The sequence below is a fragment of the Neltuma alba genome, unplaced genomic scaffold (assembly GCF_004799145.2).
Source record: "Neltuma alba isolate B1F8T4 unplaced genomic scaffold, ASM479914v2 tig00000485_pilon, whole genome shotgun sequence".
NCBI classification, from domain to species: Eukaryota; Viridiplantae; Streptophyta; class Magnoliopsida; order Fabales; family Fabaceae; genus Neltuma; species Neltuma alba.
In genome coordinates, this window is record NW_021632069.1 from 156,514 (window position 1) to 178,662 (window position 22,149).

General features: G+C 39.7%; 1 protein-coding gene across 1 annotated transcript in view; it reads left to right on the plus strand.

Moving 5' to 3' along the window:
* The window catches only part of LOC114739722 (NAD-dependent malic enzyme 62 kDa isoform, mitochondrial-like), a 33,112-nt gene extending 11,210 nt beyond the window's left edge, over nt 1-21,902 (plus strand). Inside the window, exons 7-11 of the mRNA XM_028927802.1 lie at nt 7,511-7,614; nt 7,785-7,868; nt 8,377-8,483; nt 18,757-18,868; nt 21,439-21,902. Coding sequence (XP_028783635.1) covers nt 7,511-7,614; nt 7,785-7,868; nt 8,377-8,483; nt 18,757-18,868; nt 21,439-21,612 — 581 coding nt within the window. The 3' untranslated portion in view covers nt 21,613-21,902. The remainder of the gene's footprint in view (nt 1-7,510; nt 7,615-7,784; nt 7,869-8,376; nt 8,484-18,756; nt 18,869-21,438) is intronic.
* The last annotated feature ends 247 nt before the right edge of the window (nt 21,903-22,149 follow it).

Here is a 22,149-nt window from a genome sequence, read left to right on the forward strand (position 1 = left end):
AGTCCTTCAGGTAGTGGTTGAGTTGCGGCAACATTCTTTAGGGCTTTCTTGAGCCGTGAGACATGAAAAACATTGTGGATCTGGGTCGTGGTTGGCAACTATAGTCTATAGGCTACCTTTCCAATCTTTTCAATGATTATATAAGGACAGTAATATCTCGGGGACAGCTTCTTGTTGGGTTTCCTGGCAAGGGACAAAGGCGATATGGTTTGAGCTTGAGATACACTAGATCTCCTACTTGAAATTCAATCTCTCTCTTGTGCTTATCTGCCTGGTTCTTTATTCGAATTTGAGCTCGTTCCAATTGCTGTTTAACCTCATCCAGCACCTGATTTCGCTCTTGTAGTTGCTACTCAACTTCCTGCACCCTTAAGGATCGGTCTGTCCATTTTAGAAGGGTCAGGGGATTCCTTTGTAAAGGGCTTTGAATGGCGTCATGCCTGTAGCTCCATGGAATGTGGTATTGTACCAGTATTCTGCCCAACTCAGCATTTTAGACCATTTTTTTGGTGTCGTCCCCTCAAAACATCTCAAAAAAGTCTTAAGACTGTGGTTCACCACCTCAGTTTGACCATCAGTCTCTGGATGGTAAGATGAACTATATTTTAGAGTCGTTCCAGCCATACTAAATAGCTCCTTCCAAAACTGACTTATGAACACTCGGTCCCTATCCGACACAATACTACGAGGAAATTCGTGTAACTTGATGACCTCTCTTACAAAGACATCCGCCACTGTTTTCACATCGTAGGGGTGTGAATGTTGACTACCACCAGCACAGTATCAAAGCAGTTGCTTTTGGGTAGCCCGCCAATGAAGTCCATGCTAATATCTTCCTAGGAGGCCTGAGGAATGGGAAGGGGTTGCAGCAGCTTGGCTGGGCTGAGTGACTTGTACTTATTCCTTTGGCAAATGTCACATTTGGAGACATAATCTTGAACATCTTTTTTCATCCCTCCCCAATAGATGACGGAGGAGAGCCTTTTATATGTGTGCAAATATCCTGAATGCCCCCCCAAAAGGAGAGTCATGGAATTCCTTTATTAGAGCTTGCGTTTTTGGCAGGTTTTTCAGTATCACCAATCTGCCCTCATAATATGATGGAATCACAGCTCTGAAATATGTATTAATCAATAGAAAAATATAGCTCCACAGAGTGTAAGTCTTATGGAGTTCACCTAAACAAAAGGAAACAACTCAACTGTGCATTCGAGAGGCACAGAAACTCTCCTCACAATTCACTCATCACAATTTTCCCCCCTTATCCCAATAACCAGGTCCCTATTATATAGCCCCTCTTTCTCACCGACTATTAAATGGCAAATACCACAAATACCCACACTCACATGGTACACACCCCATATCTCAATATTATCCTTATACCCAACATTACCCCCGCCACGAAGAACCACCTTGTCCTCAAGGTGACAAAAAGGGAAAATGGAGCTCAGTGGCTTCCTCCCAAATATCTGATTAAGTCTTGTATATTCTTGTGTCAAGAGAAACTTCTGAACAATCATCATTGAATCAATACGAGAGAGACTAGATGCTCTGTGTATTCCATCGTTGCTTCCTCTTCCCATTATGTCAGGGTATTGAGCAGACATGCCCACTAAGTCCTTATCAACCGAAAGCTTCCCTTCTTTCTTAGCGTCAGTCACTGTAAGATACTGCACTTCATAACTATGCCTGGCTAAACATAATAATTGGAGGAATTCAGCCACAAAATATCTCAGTGGACCAATTCGCTTATGATGTTTCTTGAAAAGTTCCAATGCATTATTAACAACAGCATGAGACAGAGCTGTCAGTGCAAAGTGAATAAATCCAATCAGAATCCATCCCACAACAAAAACTTCAATAGCAGCGAGCCCCCCCCTTTTTAATGGCTACTGCTATAGGAATTAGGTCTCAAACACTAGCATTCCATACAAGGAAATCATTAGAACTAGCGAAAACGGTTCCAATTGGTGTAGATATTCCTTCCTTTCGATTATCTCTACTAAAAAGACCGTTTGAAACCTGGAACATCTTCACCACTTCAACTATATTCTCAGAAATGGTAATTATCTCAAAAGATGATCCACTCGATAACTCCTCCTTCTCTAATCTGCTCGCACAAAAGAATCCAGGAGGTTGACATAAATCGTATAAGGCTGCAGTAGAAACTTCAAGCATAAAGATATACTCGCCGATAGCCAGACAAAGAAATCCATAGGCATCGCAAATGGAGAGACAAACGGCTTCTGCCGTAGCAGCTCCAACCAGCGCTAATGTTAGGTTACTGGCCGCCAGCTTCTTTTTTTTTGTCCCATAATGTCTGTGTTTGCTGGGAAAAGAGTTGCCCAGGGTGAGAAATTGTTCGGGCTATATTCCCATTGTAAGTGGGCTCGACTAAGTGACTTTTCCAATTAAATTTGGGACTGCTTTCCAAACGGACCTTACGAACCCGATCCAACAACCATATGAATTGGTTGCTTCCGTAGCTTTCAGCTGTCTCTTCTATCGTTGAGAACATGAAGAATGGAGGTCGTCGCCTCTGCTTTGCAGCTTCTGATGGTCTAAATGTGTCAGCCAACAGCAGCAGTTCCTTTGGTGTAGCCGCAAATATTGTGGCAAAAGCAGAGTCGGCCACTATTGCATCCTCCTCAGCCACAATGTGATCATTGTCGGAATCTAATTCAGTTTTGTCCGCTTGAGATTTCTCTGATGATTCAACCTCAACATGAACTTCATGAACTTCAACTTCATTTCCTCCGTTTTCATCTCCATCTAGCTTATCTAGTACAATGGCTTCCCCTACCATTTCCGCCTCTGATGTTTGTAGTATTTCAATAGGTGTCGTCTCCTCGATCTCTTTTCGATCATTGTCGGAATCTAATTCAGTTTTGTTCGCTTGAGATTTCTCTGATGATTCGACCTCAACATGAACTTCATGAACTTCAACTTCATTTACTTTGTTTTCATCTCCATCTTGCTTATCTAGTACAATGGCTTCCCCTACCAATTCCTCCTCTGATGTCTGTAGTGTTTCAACAGGTATCGTCTCCTCGGTCTCTTTTCGTAGCTCATCCTTTATACTTTGAAACTTTGTCCTCATCTCTCGAAATCCTTCGGTCATCCTCCGTAATCCTTCCGCTGCGTTGTCTAGATGCTTTAGGCATTTCTCCAGTTTCCATCGCAGCAAGATTGGATCATATTGATGTAGAAAACTTCCCATGGATTGTATGGCTCTGATACCTTTGATGGAATCACAGCTCTGAAATATGTATTAATCAATAGAAAAATATAGCTCCACAGAGTGTAAGTCTTATGGAGTTCACCTAAACAAAAGGAAACAACTCAACTGTGCATTCGAGAGGCACAGAAACTCTCCTCACAATTCACTCATCACAATTTTCCCCCCTTATCCCAATAACCAGGTCCCTATTATATAACCCCTCTTTCTCACCGACTGTTAAATGGCAAATACCACAAATACCCACACTCACATGGTATACGCCCCATATCTCAATATTATCCTTATACCCAACATAATACAATAGCCTTTTCAAGTGCGTAGCCCGTGGCCCTTCTCCCCTTTTGATTAGCTGCTGTATAATGTCCTTCAAGTTAGCATCCTGAGAAATTTCTTGCTCAAGATCTGCTATGCCCTTATACTGCCACAGGGAGAAAGCCTTCAATTCCAGATCGGCCTCTTGACGGGATAAGGCGTTAGCTGCTCTATTGTCCTTTCTCGGTTTATATTGGATTTCGAACTTATACCCCATAAGCTTGGTGACCCACTTATTCTAGTCGGGAGCAATTATTCTTTGTTCCAATAAGTATTTGAGAGTTTTTTGGTCTGTCTTGACGATGAAAGGGTGGCTATTAAGATAGTGTTGCCATTTTTTAACAGCAAGCACAATGGCCATGAGTTCCCTTTCATAAACAGAGTAATGCTGATGTCTTTCTGCCAGCTTCTGACTGAAAAAGGCAATCGGTCTCCCTTGCTGCATGAGTATTGCCCCAACTCCCTTTCCTGATGTGTTAGTTTCTATCTCAAAGGGTAAATTAAAGTTTGGAACAGCCAGCACTGGAAGAGTTGTCATAGCAACTTTGAGATTGTTAAAGGCCTTTTGGGTGTGGTCATCCCACTTGACAGAGTCTTTCTTGAGTAGTTGAGTTAGAGGGGCCATTATCTTGCCATAATCTTTCAGAAACTTTCTATAATACCTGGTCAAATCGAAGAACCCATGCAGTGCCTTCAGGTTGTTGGGCTCGGACCAATTTACCATGGCCTCAATCTTCAAAGGGTCAAATTTGACTCTTGTTACTGAGATTGTGACCCAGGTATTCAATTTGTGGTTGATTGAATATGCACTTCTTAGGATTGATCACCAATTGATGCTGCTTCAACACATTCATAGTGGCCCTCAAATGTTCCTTGTGTAATTTCCTGTTCTTACTGTACATGAGGATATCATCAAAAAATACAAGAATGAATTTTCTCAAATATTCTCTAAAAATGCCATTCACAAGTGATTGGAAAGTAGAAGGGGCGTTGGTCAAACTGAAAGGCATAACCTTAAACTTGTAATGACCATTGTGGGTGTGGAATGCTGTTTTGTATTCGTCTCCTTCCTTGATTCTGATCTAGTGATACCCTGACTTCAGGTCCAGTTTGGTGAATATCGTATCTTCCCCCACCTCATTGAGCAGTTCATCAATTGCTGGTATGGGATATTTATCAGGGACAGTGATTTGGTTCAAAGCTCTATAGTCCATGCAAAATCGCCAGCTTCCGTCTTTCTTCTTAACCAGTAATACAGGATTGGAATATGGGCTGGTGCTAGGCTGGATGATGCCTACGAGCAACATCTCCTTTACAAGCTTCTCAATCTCAACCTTTGAGCATGCCCATACTGATACGGATGAGTATTTGGTGGAAGAGCTTCTTCCCGAACTCACATAGCATTAGCATGTCCCGTCGGGGAGGTAACTCCCGAATCGGTCTACTTACCTCAAGGAACTCGCTGAGTATCTTCTCCATCTCCATGTCATTTGAATGCTGCCTTATGCTTGCTTCGCTCTCAATCGCCCTTAGTTCCACGAAATACCCCATCCCTTCTTCCCGAACAGCCTTCTTAAGCGCCTTCAGGGATGCGTGGGTCTGGGTCTGTGTCTGCGTTTACGTCTGCCTCGGGTCTCCCTTGAGGCACACCTACCGGTTGTGAATTTGTGCCTTCATGTAGAGCTGTCACCAATTCATCTTGGTTTCTCCTAAAGATTCAACCCACTCCACTCCAAGGACCAAATCAACGTTTCCCAGATTAATTGGGTAGAAGGGTTGCTTAATCTCAATTCCTTGTATTTTGAGCTCAATCTCTGGGCCCTTTTGGTTTGCAATGATCCTCCTCCCATCTCCCACTGTTACCCTGTAGCTTGTCATGGTTACCGTCAGTATTTTAAGGGTCTCCACCATGGAGCGGGCAACGAAGTTGTGGGTTGCTCCACAATCGATTAGAACTAGCACCTCTTTTCCCCGCACCTTCCCTCGTATCTTCAACGTTCGTTTCCCGGTTAGCCTAACTACAGTGGTCATGGACGACTCTAGTGTGGCCATGTTCTTTTCCCCTGGCTCTTCTTCCGAGTCTTAGGCCTCTACCCCGTCTTTGTCCGAGCCCTCATTATCTTTCTCTAAAACAATCAGCTTAAGTTGTTTATTCTTGCATTTGTGGTTGGGCCCATACTTCTCTTCGCATTGAAAGCAGAGGCTCAATTCTCTCCTTCGGTTTATCTCGGCCTTCAATAGCCGCTTTCTCGTTGCACTACTCCCACTAGAACTTACAACTGACATGTTCGATGGCGTCACACGGGTGGTAGTCGCCTTTGCCTCCTCGGTGCTCTTGGCATTGCTGTTCTTGGTATTTGGTAGTGACAGGGGGTTCCTTAGCAATTCAATTGCACTAAGCTTTGGAGCGAAAGACTTGAAATCATTTCAACAAGTTGCAGGGGGAGCCCAAGCAGCCTTGTTCTTCTTCTCCTCACATTTTCCTTCAACTTGTTGTGGTCTTCAACTTGCGTAGCGTAATCCATTGCCTGTTTCAGACTTAGGGTGCATTAACTTGACATCACATCTAATTTCTTCTTTGAGGCCGTTCATAAACGCGACCATGGGAACCTCATCACTCACATTCTCTAGAGGGGCCGGTAGTAACTTAAATTGCTCTCAGTATTCCTTGACTGTGCCCTCTTGTTTGAGGGCAAAAAGTTACTCGTATTCATCCCCAACCTGACGGCAATGGAACCTGTTAGTTACTTCTTTCTTGAGTTCCTGCCATGACGCCACAGGGGAACGAGATTCAAGCCATTGGAACCATGTGATGGCCTTCCCCTCCATCCAATCTCTTTGCCTCTTGAATGCCGTTCACAGAGAAATACCGTTCCACTCTATGTATCCACCCTAGTGGGTCCTTCCCTAAAAATAGAGGTAGCTCCAGTTTTCTATGCTTAGTTGGGTCATTCTGTCTTGTACCCTCTCAGTTATGTGCTTCTATCTTGATCCTCAGTTCTGCCAGCTGCTCCTGATGAGCCTCTGGTCGCTCTGGTCCCTCATTTCGACCCATTGTCTGGATAGCTGCTTAGAACTCGTTCAGTTGCTCTATGATAAAGTTCACCTTATCGTCCATCCGGGTCAACTTTTTTGTGGTCTCTACCTGCCTCCCTTGTATCTCCTCCACCATCTTTTCTAACTGCTCCACTCCACCGTCCATCCTCGTTCCAGCCATATCCCAGAATATCACCACTCTGATACCAAAACTGATAGAGCCCGTAAATAACAGTGAAATACTGGAAATGAATTATAGCCAGTATTCCTTTTATTGAATGGAAAATGAGAGAATACAATGTCTATTGCCCTTCCCTAACGGAAAAGCTTAATGAAATAGTAAAACAAAGCTCACCACGATACAAAGAAAATAAACTCTCAGTCCGGTTTTCGAGAGACCAGGCACCTCTCCTCACCAATCCTCTCTATCTCCCCTTCCTTTTCCCCTCTCACTCTCTTAACGCACTCCCACAATGACATGTTAGAAAATCGTCACACCAAATTCTGGCCACTCCTATTCGGTCCACTTCCATTTGGTCCTTCCCTCTCTTGTGCGTTATGGTCTGGACTGGTTCTATTTTCTTTAGCTCTCTTTTTGTAAACTTGGCCCTAAGATTTTCTAGGCCCATCACTGTCCTACATCTATTGGACATTCATACTGGAAATCATGGGAAATTGAAAAAGAAAAATACTTAGATACATTAGAATTTCCTAGGTTGCCACTTGAGTTCCATGTTCAAGCTTCTTCATAGATGCTTTGTTAATTAATGAGTGATTTTTGAGAAATTTAATGCTGACGTCCTTGGTATTTGACACCTTCATTTATTGCATATGCATTTTGCCAATTATCATCTTTTCCTTGAGCCTTCTAATTGACTTGACTTCAGTCTGAAATGTGATTAAATTATTCTCTGGTGGCAGATCTGGGATTGCAACAACACCGTCTTGATGGGGATGACTATCTTGCTGTTATAGATGAATTCATGCAAGCTGTCTTTACTCGTTGGCCACATGTTATTGTACAGGTTTATTTTTGTTGCAGTAATGAGATTATGTGGAGAAAATACAAGTAGCGTCTTGGATATGTCAGTTATATGTCTTAGGCGCATATTTTGCAATAATAGTTTTCATTAGGAAGTAGTATTGACAACTTTTGAATTATAAGGATTTTGTGATAGTTTTCATACTTGTACAGTTTGAAGATTTCCAAAGCAAGTGGGCATTTAAGTTATTGCAGCGGTATAGAAATACCTACAGGATGTTCAATGATGATGTGCAGGTATATATCTCTTTTATTTAAGGACTTATCATATCCATCATTTTCTGGGGTGCTATTATGACAACTTGGATCTTCAGAGTTTAGTATAGTGGCAATTACCTGTACCAATACGTGTTTAGGGCTGTTTGATGTCATGGTCCAAATTTGAGGGGATGTGTGGAAGTATTAAGAATTTATTTCTTATTGATGTAAATAGAACAATGTAAATTTTTCTTAGCTCTTGGGTCATTTTTGGAGAATAATTTTTGGCTCCTTCCCTCACTTGAATATCAGAAATTTATTAAAAAAAGAATACAAATTCTCTAAGGTATTTATGAGGAATTTATAATAATTGGTTGTAGTTGAATTTGTCTAAAGCACTATGCTAGGTATCTGCCTTTTTTAATGGAAGATCTTGTCACCTAAATTAGTATTGGATTAAACTCTATTTAAAATTGGAGAATTATTTGTAATTTTTATCATGAATTACTTCCCACCTGGCTCGATATATCTATAATTCTCCTGACAGGGAACAGCTGGAGTTGCAATTGCCGGACTTCTAGGTGCTGTGAGAGCACAAGGAAGGCCAATGATCGACTTTCCGAAAATGAAAATTGTTGTTGCTGGTGCTGGAAGGTGAGTTTTTTGCATTAATATTTTATTGTAAATTACAATTCCTGCATTTAATTCTGAAAACTTTTTACCATGTTACAAGCTACAGGGTTTCAAATGGATTGTTTTTTTAGAAATAAGATATCTATATTTAGAGAATGCATGAGATCTTGAAAGAAACAAGTTGGAAGATGGGACATGGACATGGAGATGGGTAAAAAAGAAGAATGCGAAGGAGGAGGAAGAGCTTCCATATGTATTTTACCATATGTATTTTAAAGTGTAGATGGGGACGAAAAGAGATTAATGAAGATAGCACTAATTATTTTTAAATTAAAAATTATAGTCAACAACAATAGCAGCAACAACAAAGTCTTATCCCATCGGCTCTATGGACCGCACGATGCCATTGAGTCCTATCCAAAGTCAAATCTTTGGATAGATTGTTAATTGAAAGATCTCTTTTAATAACTTCATTAAGTGTTGTCTTCGGCTTTCCTCTACTCCTTTTTAGAGGATTCCATACTGTTTGCTCAACTCTTCTTACTGGCGTGTCCCAAGGCATTCTTTGCACATGACCAAACCATCTCAATCGGTTTTCTACTATTTTCTCTTCAATAGTAGCCACTCCAACTTTTCCTCTTATATGTTCATTACGGATCTTGTTTTTCTTGTATGACTACACATCCATCTCAACATTCTCATCTCAGCAACTGCCATTTTATGTTTATGTTGTCCTTTTAAAGCCCAATACTCGCTGCCATATAGCATTGCCGGTCTTATAGTAGTGCTATAAAACTTTCCTTTGACCTTATTTGGTACTTTCCGATCACAGATAACTCTTATCGCTTTTCTTCATTTAAACCACCCAGCTTGAATTTTATGATTAACATCTCCATCAATTTCTCTATCTTTTGTATAATTGATCCCAAATATTTAAACTTTTCCATTTGTTCAATGACTTGGTCTCCCAATCTGACTTCCAACCCTGTACTAACTTGTCTCTTATCAAAATTGCGATGCATATATTCCGTCTTGCTTCTACTCAAAAGGAAACCCTTCAATTCCAAGGTTCTTCTCCATGTCTCAAGTTTAGCGATAATCTCTTCTTTTGACTCGGCCAATAGAACTATACTATCAGTAAAAAGCATGCACTTCGGGATTTCTTCTTTGATATGCTTAGTTAGAACATTGAGGACTAGGTTAAACAGATAAGGGCTTAAAGATGATCCCTGATATAGGCCAATCCTTATAGGAAAGTCCTTTGTCTTACCGTCTGGTGTTCTAACGCTAGTGACCCCCTCATACATGTCTTGTATGATTTTAATATAAGCGACAACACCCCTTTCTTCTCCAAGGCTCTCCAGAGCACTTCTTTAAGCACATGGTCATAAGTTTTTTTCCAAATCAATAAAAATCATATGCAAGTCTTTTTTATAGTTTCGGTACTTTTCCATTAAACCCCTTAGTAAATAGATCGCTTCTGTTGTCGATCTTCCTGGCATGAACCCAAATCGGTTTTTAGAGATACAAGTCTCCAATCTCAACCTATGTTCCATCACCTTCTCCTATAATTTCATGGTATGGCTTATGAGTTTAATCCCTCTGTAGTTAGCACAGTTCTGAATATCCTTTTTATTTTTGTAAAGAGGCATTAAAGTACTTTTCCTCCAATCATTAGGCATTTTTTTGGAGCGCAAAATCTCATTGAATAACTTAGTAAGCCACTGCACCCCACCTTCACCCAAACATTTCTAAACTTCAATAGGAATACTATCAGGTCCAACTGTTTTATTATTTTTCATTTTCTTGAGAGCTTCCTTAACTTCACAAACTCGAATTCTTCGATAAAAAGCAAAATTATGTTTCTCTTCTCCAATTGTCAAATCTTCAAGCTCATGAGTTGATCCTTTACTCCCATCATTAAATAGCTTATAAAAGTAAGCTTTCCAACGATCCTTAATATCACCATCAGTAACCAAAACTCTACGTTCTTCATCCTTTATACATCTTACTTGGTCCAAATTTCTTGTTTTTCTTTCTTTATTCTTTGTGATCTTGTAGATCTTGCATTCCCCAGCCTTAGTCCCTAGATCCTTATAGAACTCCTCAAATGCTTTAGCACGAGCTTCTCCCACTGCTCTCCTAGTCTCTCTTTTAGCTACACGGTACCTTTCCTAATTTTTAGTATTATTACATAAATGCAACACTTTAAAACACTCTCGCTTATGCCTAATTTTCTCTTGCACGTTCTCGTTCCACCACCACGTCTTTTTATCTCGCCAACCTCGACCTTTCGATTCATCCAAGATTGTTTTAGCAGCCTTTTGGACCTTTTTAGTCATTTCTATCCACATAAGATTACCATTTCCTTGTGGCTCCCTAACCCCTTCATTTAAAAGCGTCTTTTTGAAAATCTCTCGCTTCTCTCCCTTTAATTGCCACCATTTGACTTCTGGGGTTAACACTTGTTGGCGCTTTTGTTTTATACACTTAGTACGTACATCAAGGATCAATACTCTATGTTGTGCTGTCATGCCATCTCCAGGAATCACTTTACAATTTGTGCAGAGTTTTCTATTAGGATTAGAAAGAAATAGATCTGCGGCCTATGGGTTCCACTCTTGTAAGTGATTAAATGCTCATCCCGCTTCTTGAAACAAGTGTTAACAATCTTGAGGTTGTACGCAAGGGAGAAATCAATAATAGCTTGCCTTTCATTATTACGCACTCCAAAACCTATACCACTGTGAGCCCCAGCATATTGTCCCGTGATAGGATAGAAATAGAAAAGAGAGATAGAAGAGGGTTCAGGGAAGGAGAAAGATGAAGAAAGATAGGAATTAGGAGAAGAGAATCAGAGGAGGGGTGATCCAAGGGAGAAGACAGAGAGAAAAACAGAGAGCATACTGAATAGTGCGCTGTATATTCATGAAATCAATACTGTACAATGGGTACCCTGGTCATGTCTATTTATAGGCCTAATTACAAAACTAATCCTACTTAAATAACTCTCCTAACGATTAGTGACCGTTGCTCCTACTACTATTTAAAAATAATTAGAATAATACATCAATACCCCCCTCCCAAAAGATCCTTGCCCTCAAGGATTTGGAATAACAAAATCTGGAAATTGTTGCTGAAAACTATAGAGGGGCATCCAGGAGGCTTCTTCATCCAGTAAACCTTGCCACTGAACAATTATTTCAGTAATTAACTTCCTTCTTTTTCCGGCATTTCTTTTTCCCAAAATCTTCTCTGGAGCTAGTGCTGGTGGCACTTCAGGAAAATCAGGGGGTGGATGTCTAGGTTTAACAGAAGGGTTTAGGCACAATTTTAGTAGAGAGACATGAAAAGTAGGATGAATTCTTGAGTCAGGAGGTAGGTCTAATCTGTAAGCAACAGCTCCAACCTTCCCAACCACCTTATAGGAGCCAAAATACCTAGAAGCCAATTTTTGAGAACTCCTAGAAGCAGCAAAAGTCTGTCGGTAAGGCTGTAGCTTTAGGAAAACCCATTGCCCAATAGCAAATTTCCGATCAGTTCTGTGATTATCAGCTCTTTGCTTCATTATATTTGCTGCCCTATGGAGATGATGTTTTAAAAGACCCATCATTTCCTCCCTTGCTGTAAAACTCTTGTCCACAGCATCTAAAATTGAATTATGAGGTAAATAGGGAGAATGGATTGACGGTTTCTGCCCATAAAACAATTCATAAGGTGTAGACTTTGCAACTGAATGAAATGAAGTATTATACCATCATTCAGCTTGTACAACCCATTTACTCCAATCCTTGGGTCTTGCCCCACACATGCACCTTAGATATGTTTCCAAACAGCGATTCAGCACCTCTGATTGGCCATCTGTTTGGGGATGATAGGCAAAGGAAAGCTTTTGATCAACCTCCAATATCCTTAAAAACTCTTTCCAGAAGTTGCTCACAAACAAAGGGTCACGATCACTTATGATTTCAGTAGGTGCTCCATGTAATTTATAGATCTAATCCATAAAAGCCTGAGCTAATGTGGTAGCAGAAAATGGGTGAGAAAGAGGAATAAAATGAGCATATTTGCTCAAGCGGTCAATAACAACCCAAAGGGTGTCCTTGCCAAGTGATTTGGGAAGTCCCTCAATGAAATCCATAGTCACACTTTCCCAAACTCTACTTGGAATAGAGAGAGGTTGTAGTAATCCCGGGGGTGCAATAGCTTCATATTTACATCTAGCACAAGTATCACAAGCTTTGACAAATTCTGTCACATCATTAATCAATTTTTTCCACCAAAATAAAGCTTTAATGCTTTTGTAAGTAGCTTGTATACCTGAATGGCCCCCTTGAGGACTAGAATGGAGCCATTGTAGGATTTGTGTCCTAAGGGACTGATCTTTGCCAATGACTAGCTTCCCCTTTCTTCTTAGTAATTCACCATCCTAAGTGAAATGCCCCCAAGTTCCATCATGCTGTTGCACCTTATTGAGAAGAGTGGTAGCAAAATCATTGTCCTCCCAACTTGTTTTTATTTTCTACAGTAACTCAGGAGAGGATGCATCAAAAGTTATGTGCATAAGTTGCTGTCTAGGCATTCTAGACAAAGAATCAGCTACAGAATTTTCATCCCCCTTTTTATATTGAATTTCATAGTCAAATCCAGCTAGCTTGGTCACCCAAAACCGTTGAAAAGAAGTATTTAGGTTCTGCCCCAAAAGGTACTTTATACTTTGCTGGTCTATTTTAATGAGAAACTTCTCCCTCTCTAAATATTGTCGCCAATGCAACACAGCCAGCACCACTGCCATAAGTTCTTTTTCATAAACTGAAAGTTGTTGGTGGCTAAGAGCTAATCCCTTGCTGAAAAAGGCTATGGGCTATCATTGCATCGATATAGCCCCAATTCCAGTACCACATGCATCAGTTTCCGCTATAAATTCTTTAGAGAAATCTGGAAGCCTAAGAACAGGAGCTGAAGTAAGAGCACCCTTTAGTGTTTGGAAGGCTTGAGTTGCTGAATCTGACCACTGGAAGGCATTCTTTCATAGTAATAAGGTTAGAGGTCTAGCCAAGTCACCATACCCCTTGATAAACCTCCTGTAATATCCAGCTAACCCCAAGAATCCTCTAAGTTGTTTAATGTTACTAGGAGTGGGCCAATTGACCACAGCTTCTATCTTTTGTGGATCTGTGGAAACCGTGCAATGCTTGATAATGTGACCTAAGTATTCCATAGCAGCTGCAGCAATGGTACACTTACTCCTCTTAACAAAGTAACAATTCTCTTGCAAGATTTTGAATGCTATCTGTAAGTGTTCTTGATGGTCTGCAAGAGAAGAACTATAAATCAATATATCATCAAAGAAAACTAAAATAAATTTTCTAAGAAATGGTATAAAAATGTCATTCATAGCTCCCTGAAAAGTGGCTGGTGCATTAGTCAAGCCAAAAGGCATGACCAGCCACTCAGTGTCCAAAATGGGTTTTGAAAGCTGTCTTATGAGTATCCTCTGGTTCCATACGAATTTGGTGGTAGCTAGCCCTAAGGTCTAGCTTAGTTAACCACCTAGCTGCACTCAATTCATCAAAAAGATCCTCTACTAAAGGAATGGGGTACTGATTTTTGACAGTATATTTATTAAGCTCTCTATAGTCCACGCACATCCTCCATGTCCCATCTTTTTACTTTACTAATACTATAGGAGCTAAAAAGGGTGAGCAACTATCCTGAATTACCCACTCTAATAATTCATTTACAATCTTTTCAATAACATCTTTTTGTGCTGTTGGGTATATATAAGGTTTCAAACTAATAGGATTTGTCCCCTTTTTGAGAACAATAGGATGGTTATGGCCCTCTCTTAAAGGAGGTAATCCCTTAGGATCCCCAAAAACTTCATGAAAATCATCCAGGACCCCTTGAATTTCAGTAGGAATACTGTTGTCCTCATGTGAAACAGCAAGGCATTGGACTTCCGTTCCCTTTCTGGTGACCAATTGTAGGAGGAAGAGCTGTTCTTCCTTCAAATGAGCAGTTTCAATCTTTGCTAGTTGCACCATTTGACAGGTGTTTGGAATGTTAGCCTGTAATTTCTGCAGCTTCCCTTCATACCAGAAAAACGTAGTGAGAGTTTCATAATCCTAGAAAGCATTTTTAATACTTTTAAGCCATTTTAAACGAATAACTAAATCATAAGTTTTAAGATCTAAAATTCTGAAATAAAAAACAAATTCTAGGCCCTACATTTTCCAACGAAGTCCTTCCCAAAGTCCATGAACTTTGAGCCATCTGCTACTGATACAAAGGATGTGTCTTTTGTATCAGTTTCCCATCCCAGCTTCTTGGCAAGCCCAAGGTCCATGAAATCATGTGTGCTGCCACTATCAACAAGGATTTGAATGGCACGCTTTTTAATAGTCCCTTGGACCCTCATGGCATCTGCACTGTTGGTCCCTTCAATAGCATGTAAGGATATGCGTGGACTGATCTCTGCGTCATCCCCCTCTATGGCTTCCAAATCTTCTTCAGCATTGTCCTCGTGTTCCAAAAGAACAAAATGAAGTTGCATTTTCTGACGTTGTGGGCATTTGTGATCTCTGGAAAATTTTTCATGGCAGAAGAAACAGAGATTCTTGGCCCTGTGGTCAGCTTCCTCGTCTGCAGATAAGGTTTTAAACAGCTTTAGTGTTCTTTTTAAAGATGTAGAAGAGTTTCTGAAAGATGAAGAAAACTTATCCTTAGGGTGGGACCCATTGCTCAAGGAAGTGTTTTTCGGTTGAGTCAATGTATTTGGAGTAGAAGACGCCACCTGGTTTGCAATAGACACGTGGGATACAGACTTGAGGGACGCGTTCTTACTGGTTTGCTTCAATATGGCTATTTCTTGAATCCTCGCAAGCCTCCGAGCCTCACGCAATGTTCTCGGGTTGAACATCTGAACCGAGACTTCAATGTCTGGTTTGAGAGCCGAGACATAGGCATCCACAAGGTAGTCTTCTGAGAGATCGAGCTTTGCTGTGATTGAGTCAAACTCGGCGTTCAAGTCTGCCAGGGAGCCCGTTTGATGCAGATGAGTGAACTCGGCCATGGGAGTGTCGAGCAAGGGGCCGAATGTGTCTCGGAGCAGGTCGACATATTCCTCCCATCCCATCGGTCGTCCCCTAGGCTGTTTTTTGACCCCCAGATGCCACTTGAAGGTCTTATTGTCCAAATGCAATGACGCGACCTTCACCTTCGACGCCTTTGAGTCTCATCAAATTCAAAGAATCGCTCACAGCACGCAATCCATGCAAGAACGTCGGTACCGTTGAATCTTGGAAAGTCCATTTTCGTCAGCTGGGTCGGTCGTTGATACCCATTCTTGTTTCCTCGTCGATCTTGATCAGGGCGTCGCTCGTGGTCATGGTTCTGGGCAATGATAGCACATTCACGAAAATCTCAAACAAGGTTCTGTAATTGAGTATTGAAGCCCAAGACTGGTTCTTGGAGTTCATCGATGGTGCCTAGGCGTTGTTCGATCAAAGCCAAGCGTTCTTCCATTATTCTCGCCTGGCCACGGGTAAGTACCGTACACCGAGGATGATTTTAGAAAATAGTGTGAGGAAAGATGGGCTCTGAATACCATTGATAGGATAGAAATAGAAAAGAGAGATAGAAGAGGGTTCAGGGAAGGAGAAAAATGGAGAAAGATAGGAATTAGGAGGAGAGAATCAGAGGAGGGGTGATCCAAGAGAGAAAAATAGAGAGCATACTGAATAGTGTGCTGTATATTCATGAAATTAATACTGTACAATGGGTACCCTGGTCATGTCTATTTATAGGCCTAATTGCAAAACTAATCCTACTTAAATAACTCTCCTAACAGTTAGTGACCGTTGCTCCTACTACTATTTAAAAATAATTACAATAATACATCATCCTGTGTTTTTACCAACATGTTCATTAAGATCATTGCCAATAAAAATCTTTTCCATGGTTGGTAATCACATATCCGTCCAAAATTTCTCCTTAAGATGGTCTTCCGCTCCTACTTGAGGTGCATAAGCACTAATCACATTGATAGTATCCCTCCCCACCATTATTCTTAAAGAAATGATTCTGTCTTCTATCCTTTTGACTCCCACCACATTCTGTTTCCATTCATTATCAATGATAATACCAGCTCCATTCCTTGTGCCTACCTTTTCCGTATACCAAAGTTTAAATCCATTAGTAAATTCGAAGGTCTTCTCTCTAGCGTATTTAGTTTCTTGTAGGTACAAAATATTAATCTTCCTTTTTACTTCCACCACCTCTCTTGATTTACCATACAGTGTCCCAACGTTCCAAGTGCTAAACTTGATTTTGTTTTCATGAACTAACTTCTTTAGCCGTCTTTGTCCATAAGAGTGTAGTAGCCCTTGCTCATTTAACACTATATTCGGGTCACAATGCAGCGGCTTTTGTTCATTTCTCACTGTACTCGAACCATACAGTACGTCACTTCTGGGCAACGATCTAGCAGTAACACAATTTCTTCGTTGATCCATGTCATAAAAGATTCGACAGAGTTTTACGTTGGCTGTCGAGTGCCTAACACAACCCTCCTCTTTTACCCGGGCTTGGGATTGGCTATGCAACATAGGCAGAGTTTAAATTAAAAATTACAGTCAAATAAAGAAAATAGGATTTTAAAAAGATTAGTAGTATTATGATTAACAATAAATTTGGATTAGAATTAGAACACTTGAAGGAGATGTTGAAAACATTACAGCAGCATGAGCTGGTTATTAGTCCTGGCAAATGTAGCTTCGGGCAGAGCAAATTGGAATACCTTGGCCACATAAGTTCAGCTCAAGGTGTGCAGGCTGATTCAGCCAAGATTAAAGCCATGGTTAGGTGGCCAACACCCACAGGTGCTAAGAGTTTGAGAGGGTTCATAGGCCTTACCCTGTTTTTATGGCAGAATTGTGGCTCCCCTAGCTGAATTATTTAAGACAAATGCATTTCAGTGGAGTGACAAAGCTTAAACAGCCTTTGAAAAATTGAAGGCGGCTATGGTAACAGCCCTTGTTTTTAGCTATGCTGGATTTTCAACGTCCCTTTAAACTTGAAGTTGATGCTCGTGGCACTGAAGTGGGAGCTGTGTTAGCTCGAAAAGGAAACCCATAGCATATTTTAGCCAGCAACTTTCAGAGATAAATAAGAGGGGCTTGGTTTATGAGAAAGAATTAATTGCCATTGTTCTTGCTGTGAAGAAATGGCAACACTACTTGGCTGCAAAACCTTCTATCACCAAAATTGATCAAAAAGCTCTCAAGCATCTTCTAGAACAATGCATCATTTCTCCAGATCAAAAGGGAGGGGTGTCTAAACTGAATGATTACAAATTCGATATTCAGTACAAGCTGGGAAGATAAAATCATGCTACTGATGCTTTATTAGGGAGGGACAGCCATGAGATATCCTTATGGCTATGGTTGGCAACACGAAGTGGTCCTCACAAGTCACCATGTATGTTTCTGAAGGGTTTGGTAGATGTATAAGTGGCCCTAGGATAGGGGGATTGATGTTCTCTTGCAAGTTCACACACCTTATACTGAATGGTACAAATGTTGTAGTTAGGCCTGAAGTTTGGGAGCAACGATTGAAGGTAGTGGAAGTTATGGTGGTCTATGCTCTTATGCCATAACATAAAATCATTAAGTTTCGAGGCAGATGCATAATGACTTATTGTAGGCGAGAGTGAATTTCTCACTCGGTTGACCTCAAAATAGTATAGCCCCTTATACTCGTTAGCACTTCCAGCTGTCACACCAGAGGATAGGTCCTAAAAAACACAATGACATTGGAGGAATTTAGTGAAACAATTTGATTGCTTGGTTAATTGAGAAATTGAAATGAGACTGCTATCAAGTTTAGGCACATGAAGGGCAAATTCTAAAACTACAGAATCTAAAACACTGATACTCCCTTTGCCAGTAACCGACGCGAAGATAAGAGAATAAAAGCTCATTAAGCCTCATAGACACTAAAAACGTTTAATAACAACTAATGAATGCTAAGATAATAGCTATAGAAGAGATGATAAATATTCCTACAAGTACGAAGGTAATCAACAATATCTTTATTTCATCATATAGCCTCTTGTGGTTCACATCCTAACATTTCTTCTTTTTTTAGGTAATTTAAAATGCACAGCTGATTTTGTTTGAGAAACGTGGGTTCTTTTTTTATGTAAATCTTTTCTTAGTTTTCTGGCATTGAGGAGATCTGTTTACTTGGGATGATGACAGGGCTTCTTATGGTTATATCTTTGATGATGCAGTGCAGGAGTTGGTGTTCTTAATGCTGCAAGGAAAACAATGGCGAGGATGTTGGGTAATAATGAAGTAGCTTTTGAGAGTGCAAAGAGTCAATTCTGGGTTGTTGATGCTAAGGTATTGAATAGCACCTAGAAGATAGTCAGTTTGTGTGATCAAATTAATATATGATTGAAATGGCATTTGTTTATTTAATATTTTAGTGGGTACTTGTGTACCATTGGTGTTTGTCTTTCATGACCCTGTCTAGTGCTTTGGAACTTAGGGCGAGTGTTAGAAAAGAAAAAAGAGTATACATTTTAAAGGACTAGGATTCTATTATTATTAATAATCTTGGAGTTTGTTTTTGTTTTGATGTGGGCTGTGCTTGAAAGGCTTAATCTCAAGTGGCTCATACTTGAAGGATACTAAAAAAGCTTATGATCAAGTGGCAAGAGTGTTGCCATGGAAAGCCTTGAGAGGAGTTTGGCAACCCCTTACAATCACGTGAGCTGAGGGAAAACTCTTTACATACTTACCTTGTATACCATAAAATTACTTCTAAAAAGCTAATCTAAATACCCTTTCAGAGAAACAAAGGTGTTCACATTGCATAGATTAGAGCTATAGAGAACATTTATGAGGGGGTTACAACTAGCGTGACAACCCTTGGATGTGAGGCAAAGGGCTTCCTTATAAAAATTTTTCTCCGTAATGGATTATTTTTTAGTCCTTGTGGATCTGACTTGGTTTTGGACGTTTGATTGAGCTCATTCAAGAGGAAATCACCAAATACATGCTCATTGCAAATGACGTAATCTTAATTGCAGTGTCAAGAGATTAACTTTAATCCGAGTTATGAAGACTGAGTTTGAAATTGATGTGTTTCTGCCTGAGTAGGGTCAACATTTAATATATGCACTGTAAGTATAACAAGAGGTAAGTTAGAAATGATATGAAGATAAAAATTGGAGATAAGATCATACAATAATATGAAAGGAGAGTGAAATTGATGTGGATGTTATGGATAGGCTATAAGTGTGGTTGCTGAAATGGAGACAAGTGTTAGGAGTTATCTGTGATCATAGAGCACCTATGAAATTTGAAGGGGAATTTTATTGAACTGCTATAAGATCTAAGTTATTTTATGATCATGAAAGTTGGGTGTTGAAAAGATAAGATTCATAATGACTATCAGATAAAGTTGGTGTGGCGTCTATTAAGGTGAAAATGATACAAAATTGTTCATGATGGGTTGGACAAATGCAAAAAAGAGTGCCTGGCAAGGAGAGTGCCTTATGAAGATGCCAATGAAGAGGGTTTGGAAGATAGTTTTTAGCCTTATGAAGAAAGATAGAGGAAGCCTAAAAAAAGATGCATAAAATTATGAGGTAGTGGGTGAGAATCAGGGTTTAAAGAAGGCTTTGGTTTCTGGCGAGGAGACTCCCTGGTTTCTTAAACTCTAGGCTGTGGTAGGAGCTTTGTTTTTTGATATATATTATGATATGATATGCTTTGGACATGGATGGGAAAAGAATTTTTCATTCTATTTTCTCTCTCTTCATGTCACTGTTCATTATTTTTATCTTGTGTTACCTTTTACTGCTTTCATGGCTGTAATACACTGTTTCTTTTTGTAAGCTCACACCAATACACCATCTATCAGGGTAACAGTCTCATTTCTTGCGTTGGGGAAGGGGAGCTATTTATTAGTTATTATTAATTATTAATATACATGAGTTCCATCATTTTAAAACGTGGTTCCCAACCGTGTCTATTTCAGTAAGGGAACAAATAATGGTGCTGAGGTTTACCCATATGCAGATTAGGTTAGCTCAGTTACTAACAAGCAATCTTCCTCAGGTTATTGCATATTTGTGTGGGTAAATCTTGTAGTTTAAAGAAGTATAAAACAATATGTTGTGGCCAGGAGCAATGCTAAAGCAGTGTAGAGCCTTTCAACAAAGTTGGAGGAATCTGGTTGAAAAGACTTCTTGGACAATTCATAGTCACCATAGAGGGACCTATGAGAGTTCTCTGTGGCAATGTGGCCACCATTAGTATTGCAAAACATTTTGTGGATCTTGACGGGGCAAAGTGGATGGCATCTTAACTAAGGCTATATCAAGAATGAAATATGAAGACTTGACATCCATGCTGGTTTTGTTGAAAATATACAGTCTAGCTTGAGGGAGAGTGTTGAAATCCTGTGTTTATTCCCATTATGTCTTGTTTTTCTGTTTCTATTATTTCTCCATTTTTTTGGGGGGATTTATAGCGGTTGATTTTTTTTTTTTGGGGGGGGGGTGGGATTCGATGCCAAATACCTGTTTATGAGAGGAATCATCTATTTGAATAAAATAAGAATTCAGAATCTAACTAATATGAATTTTTGCCCACTTTATATTAAACATAAAATATGCAATAATATAGAAGTACAATGTACTAATTATGAAATCCAATCCCAGCCCATTCTCATTGCCTAAATAAATCAGCACTTTTTTTTTTAACTATATAAATCACAATGATTATGATTTTTCATATTTTATAATTTTGTCTATGACATTGGCATTTTCTTCGGCCTAATTGTTTAGTAAGTCAGATTTACATTTTGTACTACTAGTATGATTGGCTGATATACTTGGTATGTCTGAGGGTGATTCCCCCAACCACTGATACAAAAAAATTACTCTTTTATGTAAACGTAGGGTTTAATCACAGAAGAACGTGAAAATATTGACCCAGATGCCGTGCCTTTTGCTAGAAACGTGAGAGAGGCTGATCGTCAAGGACTAAAGGAAGGTGCTAGCCTTGTGGAAGTGGTTTGTAAAATGATCTTTCTCATTTTAGTATGGCTTATGAAATATCAAAATATGATTTAAATTTGAAGTTTTGTGAACAGCATGTGTGTTGAAGTAATTATGAAACTTAACTAATGATGAAGGTTCCGGTTGAAACAAACAAAAAAAGAAAAACGAAAAAAAAAAACAAGCCTGAATTTCTATTTTTAGATCTTGTGCATATTGAAAAGATAAGCTAGATGTACTATATTATTTGTGGTTTACCATTCATGAGCGAATATTCAACAATCTGCATCTTTAATCCATCAGATTCACATTTCACTTGGAAGACTAGGTTAGAAGCCTTGTAATTCATCAAAAGAAGATAGCATCTATGATGAGTGATTATGAAAAAAATGTACATGAAACAGAAGTAGTTGCCTTGTGTCATATCACGATTTCATTGGTGACCATATTTGAGGAGAGAGAGAGCGAGAGGAGAGAGATTAATGGGTTGCTTGACTTGCTATGGAAATAATCCTGTGTCTATTGCAATAAAATCAAATAAAAGGCTGTGTAATTCGCCAAGCAATAGTGAATACGTTATTTTGCATAACTGTCATGTACCAACACTCGTCT